Source organism: Xiphophorus couchianus, chromosome 4 (genome assembly GCF_001444195.1).
Source record: "Xiphophorus couchianus chromosome 4, X_couchianus-1.0, whole genome shotgun sequence".
In the NCBI taxonomy this organism is placed as follows: domain Eukaryota; kingdom Metazoa; phylum Chordata; class Actinopteri; order Cyprinodontiformes; family Poeciliidae; genus Xiphophorus; species Xiphophorus couchianus.
In genome coordinates this window covers 7,250,147-7,263,975 of record NC_040231.1, presented here as the reverse complement: position 1 = coordinate 7,263,975, position 13,829 = coordinate 7,250,147, and the positions used below count along the sequence as shown (strand labels likewise).

The 13,829-nt window shown below is 38.2% G+C and overlaps 1 protein-coding gene across 9 annotated transcripts in view; it reads right to left on the bottom strand.

Annotated features, from left to right (window-relative positions):
- The window catches only part of celf6 (CUGBP Elav-like family member 6), a 159,752-nt gene that overhangs the window by 17,255 nt on the left and 128,668 nt on the right, over nt 1–13,829 (bottom strand). For 3 of the 9 annotated variants that reach the window (XR_003595198.1, XM_028015085.1, XM_028015079.1), the window contains 6 exons: nt 12,551–12,724; nt 11,492–11,639; nt 9,217–9,366; nt 8,390–8,452; nt 7,863–7,943; nt 3,647–3,790 (listed from right to left, as the gene is read on the bottom strand). Coding sequence is in view for 8 of the 9 variants with exons in the window: in XM_028015085.1 (XP_027870886.1) it covers nt 3,647–3,790; nt 7,863–7,943; nt 8,390–8,452; nt 9,217–9,366; nt 11,492–11,639; nt 12,551–12,724 (760 nt within the window). In the remaining variant the exon portion in view is untranslated. Of the gene's footprint in view, nt 1–3,646; nt 3,791–5,024; nt 5,673–7,862; nt 7,944–8,389; nt 8,453–9,216; nt 9,367–11,491; nt 11,640–12,550; nt 12,725–13,829 lie in introns of those variants that run through there. The other 6 variants (XM_028015081.1, XM_028015084.1, XM_028015080.1 and 3 more) reach the window with 6 other exon arrangements.

Here is a 13,829-nt window from a genome sequence, read left to right as displayed (position 1 = left end):
AGTGTAGGTGAGATAAGGCTGCTGCTTTACAAACCCTTTAAACAAACTGAGCAGGGAAAGGGCGTGTCAGCTGGTAGCGATCCCAGTCCTACACACACGCATGTGCGCAAACATGTACGCACACACACCCCCACACACACGCCTGCAATCCCTGAATTTAATGAATGTGCAGACTCTACATTTAAATCCTTGTGACAAAATAATGATAGAAATCTGAAGGTCAAAAGGCAGGAAGCAAACTTTAAAGTACGTGCACATTGCAGTGGCAGTATTACACTCTTGATCTGTCCATTTTCATAATTTTTTTTCTCTCAAAGATCCAGCATGCAATACCTTTGCAAACTCAAACAAAATCAACATAGTTGTTATGAAAATTCAATATAACTTTAGAATGTAAGGGGTAAATAAGAAGTATTTTCCAGGGATTTTGTGTCATAAAAATGTAGAATCCATGATGGATTATATGATATTGAGCTTACTAGGTTCTGCTGCAGCAAAGTAGCTTCAAATCTCTTCTTTTTTTCCAGTTTTAAGAGGAATTAAACCTGGGCGTGCCCTAAATTGCTTTGTTTTTTATTTTATAGAAAACTTTACAATCTATGCATAATTTTGGAGTGTTGTTGTTTTATATTATTTACATTTTTCAGTAATGTTAAATGTCATAGGGTGTCCCAATTATTTTTTAATATTTAGTTTTTAATTATTTTTGAGTGGCGGAAAACTGGCACATCAAAGTATCTTGCATTATGCAGCATACTTTTCTTCAGCAGAGATCAGGAAGCTGGTCAGAGATGTTAGGAAGACGGACAGCATTAAAAACAGGAGAATTCTGGTGGAAACCGTGTTAGACTGGGGAGCAGATCACCTTCCAGCAAGACAGATACTTGACGTATACTGCTGGAGGTACAACGTGAAGATTTAAAGCACATTCACACTTGAAGAAGGGCCTAAATCAAGTAACAATTATGTGTCAAGACTTGAACATTTTATTTCACAAGTGCTCTCAGACCTATCCGAGTGAGTTTGAGCTATTTTCAATGTAATAAAGGGTTTGCAAAATGACTCAAGTGGGCTTATTTCCAAATGTATGTCTAGTAAATTGAGCACTAACATCACATATTTTAGTCTTCATACTCGAAACTCGATAGATGTACTTAACTAAAAAGAGGTCTAAACAGACTCTAATGCTTCCCATGTATTGAGAGCCAAAAAACTTTCACTAAATTTCTTTGTAAAATCATGTTCAGATTACTCAGCTTTTATTTAAACACTCATTCTCATAAATACCTTTTAGCATCTTGCACAATCTTGAAATTATTTCATATCTCCTTCAGAGAAACTAGGTTTTGCAAGTAAAGATTTGAATGCAATAATTCAGCATTTGAGAAGATAAGCAATTTTAGGCAAAATATTTATTTATTTTCCTACAACTGCTATGAAGGTATGGTGATCATTTGGTCATTTTTTTCTTTAATTTAAAGTGATGTCACAGATTTATTTAAAAAAGACATCAAACACGTTTACTGCCTTTCTTCACAGATGTATGACCAATGACAGTTTTTCCATTGCAGATCTTAAATATGTTGTCTCCTTCTATATTGTCACATGTAAAGCTTTGAACAGCACATCTAAACATTTTTGTGTTAATATATTTTTTTATACTCTAAAACCTAGTTTTGAAACAATGTCCTCCAAGTTAATTACGCATTTGGTGCATTGAATTTTCTTCATTTTTGGTTTGTTAACACCTTGGGGCATCTGTTATTCAAATAAATAAAAGAGAGAATTGGAGACTCCAGTTGAAATAAGTGTTTTTTCAGCTTACATCTTAATTATTCTCTATTGTAGGAGTGACGAGGTCACCTCTTGTTTGCCCCTTTCCTTGTTGACTGATGGATAGTGTAAGTGAGAGGCATATGTTCAACAGAGAACACATGCAGTGGATGAGAGGGAGCCTGTCCTGAGATGGAAAGATGAGAAAGGTGAGAAAGAAGAGAGAGACAGTTTCAGATATGCCACGATGAAGAGAAACTGATAGAAAGCCAATGATGGGAGACTCTCTCTCCCTTTGGTTGTCTCCTGGGTGCTGCTGTCCAACTGAATCAAGAGCAAGTTCCGCACCAGTCTATTATTATCTCTTTAAGTCCATGGATCCCACCTGTGCCACCTCCACCCTGATGAACTGGTTTAGTGAGTGGGAGAGGGAACAAAAGATGAGGAGGGGGATGGGATGCTGCTCAGACTCTCAGCTGGCGGCTGCCGGGGTGTCTCTGAAAACTTTAAAATGAAGGTATCCAGTCTAGCTTTTCTTTGAAATTGCATAACAACAACAATAACATTGGACAAAAAAATTCAAATGTTAGATATTTGCTCCATTAAGTAAAATTTAGTTGACAAATTTGAGCAGAAACTCCAGCTTCCCAACAGTTTAAATCTTTCCACATCTTGTCATGTTAAAATCACTAACTGCAGTATCATTTTGAGGTTTAGTGTTATGCACCAAGACAAAGGTTTAACTTTAGGGGGTTCGGGAGGGTTGAAACTAGATGTCTGCAAACTTTTCTGACTTTTACTTGCAATAATAATTTGAAAGCCAATTTCCTTTCACCACATCATGTCTCAATCAGCTGAAATTGTGGGCTGTTCTTCCAAGCAACATAGTTCAGGTGAAACTAGATGGATAGTGTCTTTTGTCATTTATTTTATTAGGTCTTGCCACCAGTTTTCTTTGAAAATGCTGTTTGGAGTTTGGCAAGGCTATTGTTACACATCTCTGATCTAAGCCCTTCCTTGGTGGCTTTGGCTGTCAGCTTAGGGGTTTTGTCCTACTGAAAGGTCCCAGTGTCAAGGCTTTTATCCGACTAACAGGTTTTCTCTCTGGATTGTTCTCTATTTAGTTCCATCCATCATGCCATATAGTCTGAGGAAGTTCCCTGTTGCTGCTGGAGAAAGAACATCCTTATTGAAAGACCCAACCACTGACACATTTTAGTGGGGATGGTGTGTTCAGTTTTGGTCTAGTCTGACCTGTGCTGCTGAGCTACTTGGCTTGTCAATAAATAGCTCTCTCGATGACAGATTGTCCCACCTGAGCTGGCGATCTCTGGTGCTCATCCAGAGTCACCAATGGCTTTGATGAGGTTTCTCTTAATGTACTAAATTGTTAAGTGTGGCTTAGAGCTGCCTTGCTTTGATAGCTTGATGTACTTCCAAGTGATAACCAAATTCTGTGTTGAGCAATTCACATACAGGGTCTGCAGGGATTTACACATTTTTTAAGTCGGTCTTATTTTCTGCTTTGGCTATTAATCTGAATTATCAACCATACAGTATGCTGCTTGGTTTCCCTTCATGTGACGCATTGGTAAGCATTTTGCTTTTAATTTCTCCCACTCTCCCTCTGCGCACACATTTATATATAGCACTGCTTTAAAACTGTTGTTTGAACTTTGATACTGATAGAATCAAAGTTTAACTTAATGCTTACAGACATCCCTTCTATGGCTGCCTTGTGTAAAAAGCAATAGGATGTATCTTTAGAGAAGAGCACAAAATGCAGCAACTCTGTGATTTCATGAAAAAAAAGAAAAAAAACAACAACCCTGGTTTATTATTTTCATCCAGTCATTGTGTCTTTTTGACTCACCAAAGCATTTGCTCTGATTGGTGGCTCGGTCCACAAAGACTTTGGCAGAGATGACGTTGCCGAAAGGAAGGAACATTTGCATGAGCTCAGCATCTCCAAACTCCTGGGGCAGGTGATAAATAAACAGGTTGCAACCTTCCGGCCCTGGTGATGAGAGATTTACAGCAGGAGGATTATACGGAGGCATAAACAGGAGATGCCCAGTGAGAGATGGACTGACTAATAGTACAGGTGGGAAAAATATATCTGCAAAATGATTAAGACAAACATTTAATGATTATATGTTAAACCTCAATTTATATTAATATTCCAATTATGTTTATGTGTAATCCAGCTGAATAATATATAGAGGGCTGCTGTTTAACACAATAGAGTAATATTGTTTAACACAATAGAGTAATAACAGTATGGCCAATGGCGTTTCCCTAAAGTGAGCTATATACTTCTGTATATGTGGTCAGTTCATAAGGAAATATGCTAGTAATGATAATATACAATACATCTTCAAAATGGACATACCTCTACTAAAACTCTGGGGATTTGTGAGGTAAAAAAAAAAAAAAGATAAATTATATACAAACTTCCTCTGGTTTTAAAATGACAAACTGCTACGCCAAAAAGTGTTCAACCAATCAATCAATCAAATTTTATTTGTATAGCACATTTCAGCAGCAAGGCATTTCAAAGTGCTTTACATCATTACAAACACAGAAACACAATGCAACATAGAATCAATAATCAAAACACAGCATTAAGTCAAGTTCCATCAATAAATTTGTAATTGATTACATTTCAAATACAATTCAAAACAGGTGGGTTTTTAGTTGAGATTTAAAAGAAGTCAGTGTTTCAGCTGTTTTACAGTTTTCTGGAAGTTTGCTCCAAATTTGTGGTGCATGGATGCTGAATGCTGCTTCTCCTCGTTTGGTTCTGGTCCTGGGGATGCAGAGCAGAACCAGAACCAGAAGACCTGAGAGGTCTGGAAGGTTGACACAACAACAGCAGATCTTTAATGTATTGTGGTGCTAAGTCGTTCAGTGATTTGTAAACTAACAACAGTATTTTAAAGTCTATTCTTTGAGCTGCAGGGAGCCAGTGTAGGGACTTTAAAACTGGTGTTATGTGCTCTATCTTCCTGGTTTTAGTGAGAATGCGAGCAGCAGCATTCTGGATCCGCTGCAGCTGTTTGATTGATTTGTTGGACAGACTTGTGAAGACGCTGTTGCAGTAATCAATGTGACTGAAGATGAACGCATGGATGAGTTTCTCTAGATCTGGCTGAGACATTAGTCCTTTAATCCTGGAAATGTTCTTCAGGTGATAGAAGGCCGACTTTGTAACTGTCTTTATGTGGCTCTGGAGGTTCAGGTCAGAGTCCATCACTATTCCCAGGTTTCGGGCCTGATCGTTGGTTTTCAGTTGTAATAACTGAAGCTATGCATTGACTCTGCTTGTTTTCCTTAAATAGAAAACTTTTCAATTTACTTTCTTTTTGTTAAGTGCTTTCAAACAATATGTGTTGTGAATCACAGATGTTTGTATTCTTCTACTGACTGGTACCTTTGCATTATGCAACAAAGTTATTACAGCTTTTTAATGTTGTTTTCCTGACAGATTTTTTTTTGTTGTTGAATAATGTAGGGTACATGTCACATTAAACTTGGAAGAATTTTTGAAATGATTCATGATGTAATGTTTTTAAATCACAACAAAATCTTTTTCAACAGCAGTATGTCGACTTCTGAAAGCCACTGCATGACAGCACAAAAAGAGAAATAAAGAGAAAAAGTAGAAACACCAGGGGTTGATTGAGAGAGAAAAGCTGAGACAGTTATTGGGAGAGTGAAGCACTGAGACATGGAGAAACACAGAGAGGAGGCAGAGCACACATTAAGACATAAGCCAAGTTTTTGCTCCAATTACTGTGTGACAGTAGGACTGTCTTCCAATCTCTCCCCATCCCTCCACACTCATCTACCCAGCTGCCACATTTGCACTGGCCAATCTGGATAAAGGCAGGAATGAACTGGAGGGAAACAGAGAGAGGGAGAGGGAGAGAAAGATCACGAAAGCCAGCCATGGACACAGAGGGGGGAGGAAGGAAGCGAGACCAACTTGATGGACTCAGGGACAGTAAGCTTGGAGCTGGCTGCTTGTCTAAGTTTCTCTCCTGTCTCATTGCTCAGGGTGATAGCATGACGAGATGAGACTGGGTCTGGTGAGAAGGCTGATAAGAGGGCTGCCGTGGTAGCTGGCTCTAGTGCCGCTATGCCTCAGCATGATAAAGGGCGCACACACACCCCCGCACACGCACGACAAGAAAGAGAAGTTTGCAGAATTGTACTTTTTTTAACAGAAGATAAAGTTATTTCCTCTAAGATGTAGGTCTATATTAGCCTATAAAACATAACATGCTTTGTTTTGAAATTGAAAGGCCACTTCTCGCAGTCTTATCTTAAACATTTATGCCTTCTGTAAAGTTAGCTGTGTTTACAATTTATAACTGAATGTCTTAAAAAGCAATTTTCTATTCATGTGTATAAAGTGTAAAGCTGTAACTATCAGATGAAGACTGAACAGATGAAACAAATAACCATGTACTAGGTGCATATATTCAGAGATGCTAATGCAGAGTAGCTGAAAAACAAACATTTAGTCCAGAGAAAGTTGCAATGTTTGTTAAAAAAATGTACATGAGATTTTTTTATATATTTTAATACTTTGGATTATGTTTAGAAATATTATCCTTGAGTGTTTTTCCACTTTTATATATTCAAGGGTCTTCTTAAAACTGCTCTGAAAGAAGAATGATTGTTTCATCTTCTTTAGTAATGAATTTCATTGGGTTTCAGTTTCACATTTGCCTAAATTTGATTTTGTCTTGACCTCTGTAATTGTTCCAGTATTTTTCTTCTTTTGACTTTTCTGATAATGCTTTCAATTGAAATTGTTTCACTTTATGAATATACCACTATTCCACCATCATCAGAGGGACATTACTGGTTTAAAAAAGGCTCAACATTATCGTCACCAAGTATATGACTATAATAACACTTCTATGATTATAGAAAAGATTATATGATTATAGAATTATTATTATATAACATTTATCTTGTATGCAACTTTCCATGTAGAAAAAAAAACTAAACTATTTTGCTGCATGAATCATTATTTACACATTAATATATGTAAAAATATAGCTGTAACAACATGACATCAAGGACATTTTGGCAAATATTTTTAGTGGGTTTTGTCGTTAAATTCACAGCTTTAGACTTGGAAGGATTTCTATGGTGATTCATGCAAAAACACAAATTGATGTGAAGCTGTAACTGTTCCGTGCAAGACAGAAGCTGAGATTTGAGTGTTTCTGTGCAGGTTCAGATGTATCTTGTTAAATGACAGGAAGGAAGATGTGGCAGTGGACTGAGACAGGCTGGGACAGCAGCCAAAACCCAGTGGAGGCTAGAACTCAGACAGGCCACTGGCTAAGCCAAGAATAGCTCGCTCTGTGAAGCCCTGACGGTGTCTGTGTGAGGGCCAGTAGACTTCTATTTTTCTTGCTGAAGTATAAAACTCTGTTTTAGTTTTAGAAACATTTTTAAGAAAAAAACAAACTTGAAATTACTGAAATTACTGCAGCACGTACAGTGATGCACTTCATGTAAAACTGTGAACCTTGAACACATTCTCACCGCTAACAACTTTTTCTTCAAGTAGTCCTGAAAACACTCAATTTCTCCTCACCATGAATATTCAACCCACTCTATGCTGTCTCATTTAATCATACAGTTGAATAATTAAGACTGACGAATGGCGTCAAAAAGAGTGATTTACCATCAAAGTATATCCTATGGTTTATTACGTCTTATGCAGTGGCAAAAGAGTGCACATTACACAAGGAATAGTAATAAATGATTATGCATGCAGCTAATTAATCTGATGAATATTTATAACCACTTAAACACATTGTAATGGACTGATTAAGCAGCCCAACACTGTGAGTTTGAATTAGTGCAGTTTTTTGAATAATGACAGAGTAACTTTCCATCTCAGTGCTAATGTTCTTCTCTATAAATGGGGAACCTTTTTCTCACATTTTCCCCAGCCAGCTTTTTTCCCCTCCCTCACTAATTCAAAGCAGTGAAGCTACATTAGAATGGAACATGGCAATTATCACCTTTTATCTTGGGTGGGCGCGCTTGCTCGCTCTTACCTTCCCTCTGTTGCTGGGGAATGATGGTCGGTTGCTGGGGGAACGCTTGGCTGATTGGCGCATAGGCGGCAGGGTAGGCTGCTGTTGCAAAGGGAGAACCAGAGTGGAATTCTTCACATCTCCATTTTCATATTTGACACAACAAAACTCAAATCATTATTCCATTGTTCATTCGGGTCCTCAAGTCATTGCATAAATAAATTGCATTATGACTGGGAGCTAGGGCTCATTTGTCTGGTGGATCACCTCACAAAAAAAAGATGGCAAAAGAGGGAGTGGGGTGGAGTTCAACTGAACATAGATACGAACAATAAAAGAGAGACTATGTAAATGAAAGATTATGTGAGACACAAATTTAAGTCAACTAAAATCCTTTTACTATCATCCTAATTGAAGAGGAAAATACTCTAGTCATCTCTTCCTGTCACGATGCCAACTGGAGTGACCAACCAAAAAATGGAGCGAAGAGAGGGAAATAGACAGATGGAGAAAGTGAGAAAGTAGAGAAGGTAGGAGAGTTGGATCACCTGCGTAGTGCTGGACGCCAGCATAAGCCTGTTGGAGAGGGTCGGTCACCGTTGGACTCTGTGCTGCAGAGAGATGAAAAGCGAGAAAGAGAGTGAAGGGTGATTTCGAAGAAAATAGAAGCAAAACAGTCAAAGAGAGGAAGGACAGCAAGATATAGAGATCACGTTAAAGAGTGAGACAGAAACTGGCCAAACCAGAGACCCACCAGGAGGTGGGATCACACAGGGAGTGACAGCAATTTGGGTTGTCATATCATTGAGTTCTTCAAAATGCCTGCTTGCCCCAGATGTTTGCATCAAATATTAACAATGTGCCAAACAAACCACTTTGTAGTTCATTACCATTGCAGCTTCCTTTGCATAATGCAAAGATGGGGAGTGAATGTCAGTTCTTCAGAAATCCGTCCCAGACAACATTAAGAGGCTGAGGACAGGCTGAGGCACATCAAATTAACCATAATTGACTGATGGATGCACTGATGGATTTATCATGATACTGGGCCAGACTTCTCAGAAATATGCCAAAGACAAAGTTGATGGAGCCTTAAATACTTTTGTTCAAATAAGAAAAAAATTGAAATTAAGAAAGAGGCTTTTAACATCATGTCAAAATGAAGAGATTCAATTTGTCACTCATTACATGTAGATTTTATTTTGTGGCAAACAGGTGATTCTTTTTATCAGATCAAGTACAATGGAATCACATTGAAGCATTTAAGGATATGAAGAAACAGGTGACAATGTGGCAAATGAAGCAGCAGACTTCAGCATTATTAGCTACGTAAATACGTCTTTCCTTTTATTTACATAAATCTGATATAACTCACCTGGGTAAGGATGAATGCCGTTGGTGTAGATGGGCTCCGATGTAGGCTGGCCATTGCTTTGAGGCGGGAGGGCACTGAATCCGTTGACCCCAATAGGTGTGGCTATGCTTGGCACGGCTGTAGCAGAAATGCCTGGGGGTGTGCTGGTGCCTGCAAGTAGATGTTGATGTTATCATGGAAAGTCGACTGCAGAGGTCTGTGGGGTGAATGCACATTTTTTCAACTTTGCTGCCTGTCTCTAAATGTGTTGCTTAAAACTTCCAATAAAGATGTGTTGTAATCTTTTGAACAAATGTTTGCCTGTTGAGCCAAAGTAAGGAGAGACATGAAATTTGTCAGAAATCTAATCTAAGATGGTTTTATTTTGAGAGGATGCCAAAATGTATATTGCTGGTGAAACTCCATACATTTGAATATAATGTATGGAGTTTTGCATAGATTTATTATACCCTGTCAACAGTCATCAGGCATGGCAATAACACATTTTTGTAATAAAATACTTCTTACTTGTATGTAATAGTGTAATTTTCCTTGAAATGTGAATTTGGGTTTTCATTTGCTATAAACTATCACCATTAAAAATAAAAGAATTAAGCACATATGCATGTAACAAATCTACTGTATGTAATATATAAGTTTCACTTTTTGAATGAAGTTACTGAAATAAACTTTTCCATAATACTCTAATTTGCTACGATGCACCTTAGTGCTGAAAATAAGGGTTTGTGGTTTCTTCTTCTAAGCTCAGCCTGTCACCTTGCCAGTGGCCTTTTGTGCTGACAAAATTTTATTTTTTCTCTTATCTAGGTGAAGGGCATTTAAGTCATGTAGGATTATCTTTGATAGGTATTAGTAAGAATATGTAGGCCTTGTGGATTACAAATGCCAGGTACAGCATCAAGCCACTTTATATAATACATTTGCAACAGCCTTGCCTTCAGGCATCCTGCCTACTTAGTGTCAAGCCTTCAAAGCTCCTTATGACAAGGGCCAAAAAGATAGTTCAGACTGGGGTCCAGGATTATCTCACACAAATCTTTGCTATTATATTGTATAAGCCAAGGACTCTGCATGCCAAGTTATTGGATTGGCTGTGTTCCCAGAAAACACACAACATCAGAGACACAGGAGGAGAACATGACAGGCAGAGGAAGAACGGAAACATAATGTATGTTCGGAACGGAAGTAGAAACTATAATGTGGCTGCCAATGCTGTATGGGTTTACTCTACATCTTCTATCACCAAACCTCTCTCAGCACAAGCTTCTGCTTCCTTTAATTTAATACTTGTAGTGCCTGTTTTTACAGCAAAACAAAGCTTAGACCCAAAAAGAACTAACAATGTGTGCTTTATTTTTCATTTCATAGGTAGTATTACTGGCTCAGCTCTTCTTTGTTTGGCTGTGTTTCACCCTTAGATGAAATCAGTAATTGAGCAACTGCTGCCATTAGCTCGGTGAACTTTTCTGTGAGTGAAGTTTTTTTTCTCCCTCCTCACAGAAAGCACCCTGTACCACTGCTTCTGTGTTTTTTGTGTTCTCTATTCTCTCAACCTGCAGTTAGTCGTTGCAGATATACAGTTTTCACTATTTATTTAAATACAGTACACAAAGATGTACGCAACCTTAGATTTCTTATTTTCTGACATTAAATCAGTCTCAAATCTAATGATTACCTCTAACAATTTCAATAAATAAAAAAACTATATAATTCACAAGATCAATAACATAACTTTGGTAATCCTAAAAGCCTTCGACGCACTCAGGCGTACTTCACTTCGTAGATTTCCACACTTACTCAAAGAAGACTCAAAGCAGACATCCGCCAGACATGTGTGCGCAAAGGTCAAGGTTTTCAACGTATTCAGCTTAATGGGACAAATTCCAGACAGAGCACTGAAGAAATGTAAAGTTAAATTTGACTGCATTGTTTAAAAACTGAGATTCACTTGTAATGTAGGTAACCTAAGTAGATGCTATGTTTCTCCCTTGATTGGAGAGTACTGATTTGACCTCAATTTATATTTCTGGATGAGTTAGGCCCATGTCTGAAATGACATTTCTTGTAGCTTAGTGCTAAATAAATAAACTAATCTGAAACTAATTGAATTGAAAGAACAACAACAGCAACTGATAAAGTTCTTGAAGAAATATAAAAGGTATAACTTATGCAAATCATCCAAATAACAAATGTTTCCCAACAGTCACGAGATATGGACAAGACTCCCCTGACTGAGCATGGCTTGTGCCAGATGATGTTAAATGTTGGTGCATACCTGAGGACGGTGTCATAGGAGTAGCCACCAGGCCATTGACATTGAAAGCTGCCATTTGCTGCATTTGCGCGGCAGCAATGGCTGCCATGGGGTTCAGGTAGGACCCTTGTGTTGCTGCCATCAGGGCTGCTTGCTGTTGCATCATCTGCTGTAGGATTAAAGAGCAGTAGGGGGAGCGGCGAGTGGTGAGAGGGATGAAGGGAAGGACAGAAAAGAAAAGGAGGGTGAAATCGCTGCAGGATCAGAGCATGTTTACTCTCACATATCAGTTTGCTTGGCCCATGCCTTGTTCTTGAACGGAATGATCTGTTTTGCCTTGCAGCTTTGCTTGCTGGCTACTCTAAGGCCATTCTGATTTTCTGCTCATTACATGGAAAGAAGATAAAAGTTATGTAAAGTCATAGGGATGCTGAATTCTATCTATATCTATGTGATTGCAATGTATATGGAAAAAAGAGGGGGGTGGTTGCAGCGGCAGAGTTTGAGAGATAGTGTGCGAGTGGGCGATTCTCACCTGTCAGCATGAGTTGTTAGCTACTGTGTGAGTGTAAAATCTCACAGACTCCTAACTCAGGCTGTGACTTTCATGTGTGAATATGAAATAGGGGTGGGCTGGGCTGACAGAAAAGGGCGTAAGGGGTGAACGGGTCTCTTTTCTGTGATAAAATGCACCTCTTCTTGAGCAGAAAAGTGTATCTAAAAGAGGCAGGCTGAAGTTAGCAGTTTAAATTCTCCTACAGTTCAGTAAACAGGAATGTGAAAGATGATTTTAAATTAAACAGTATATGCAGCATAGATTTGCAATCATGACACATGTAATTTAAAATAGAGAGAAAAAACATGTCAAACTCATTAGGGAAAGAACAAAGTGAGAAAATAAATCAACATAGAAGTAAACACTACATTTTTTTTTTACTTTCGAAGTTAAAGAAATCTTGAAATCTTAGCAATTTAACGTCTCATGAAACGGTTCATAGGGAGTGTCACATGCCTAGTGGGAAAGAAGATGATTTCAAAACTCAGATCAGAAACATTTTTTTGTCTTTCTTTAAAGCTCACCGTCTCCTCTCCCGCTGGGCTGAGACTTACAGCATGAGAGTAGGCGCCATAGGCCCCAAATTGGATGGTCATGGGACTGAAGATGCCGAGTTGGCCTGCCATCTGGTGCATTCTACGCAGGGTCCTCTCCTTATCAGTGTCTGCAAATTTGACCACCAGGCTGGACGAGGCACCCTGTGGGCACACATGCAGTTTACAAGGTTAATGAAATATGTAACTAAGGCTTGTAAGACTATCCAATTAAAAATGTGTATCACTTCAATTCATTCAAATGGCACAGTGTCTTGCAAAAGTACCCAACTCATTGAATGATTTTCAGATTCTGTCATGTCGAAGCAACAGACTTCAGGGTATTTTATTGAGATTTATTCAACAGATCAACAGAAAGCAATGGAAGAAAAATAGTATGGCTTTTATAAATAAAAGTCAGAAATGTGTTGTGTGCATTCATTGTCATTTAGTCTAAAATCCAACTTATGGCCATCTGAATGGATCCAAGTAGTAAATAGAGTACATTTGTGTATTTAGATGCATATCTTCAATAAAACAAGCACATTTTACTGTGGATAATGACACTTTCCTACCCACTTTTGCCAGCATCTTGTAGTGGGGTTGATGTAACATGTTTTGGACCACAGAACCTGAGCTGTATGATGGTCCCCTTCATGTCTATACTAATGTGTAATGGTTTGAACAAGTGAATGTGGCACCTTCAAGCATCTGGAAATTATTCTCAAGAATGATCCAGACTTGTTCAGCTACATAAGTTCTTTCTGACATATTGGCTGATTTCTTCTGACTTTCCCATCATGTCCAGCAAGAGAGCGACATGTTCCAGGTTTGGCCTTAGAAAATATTCAAAGGAAAGTGTGCCTCTAATCAACTCCAAGTCTATTCGAAGTTTCCAAAGCCATGGAATCATCATCTAGCCTTTCCCTCATAATTAAAAGAAATAATAATAAATCTCTAACATAACATTTCAGGTTTCAATTATAAATTCATGTGCTAGAATTCCATGGTGAAGGTTTACAAGTAAGTTCAACTAAAGATCTGATTCAAGACCTGGAAATCAATGCGAACAGACTCCATCTATTTAATCTTTCCCACCTTTTTTTTTAAAGACGAATGGATAAAATGCCTCTTAATGTGGAAAGCTGGTAGAAACCAACAAATACCTGCTGTATTATTGTGAAAGTTGTTCTACAATCTTTCATTTCAGAGGGACATCACTACATCATTTACTAATGAGGTTATTTCTGAAAATAATTTGCTTTGAATG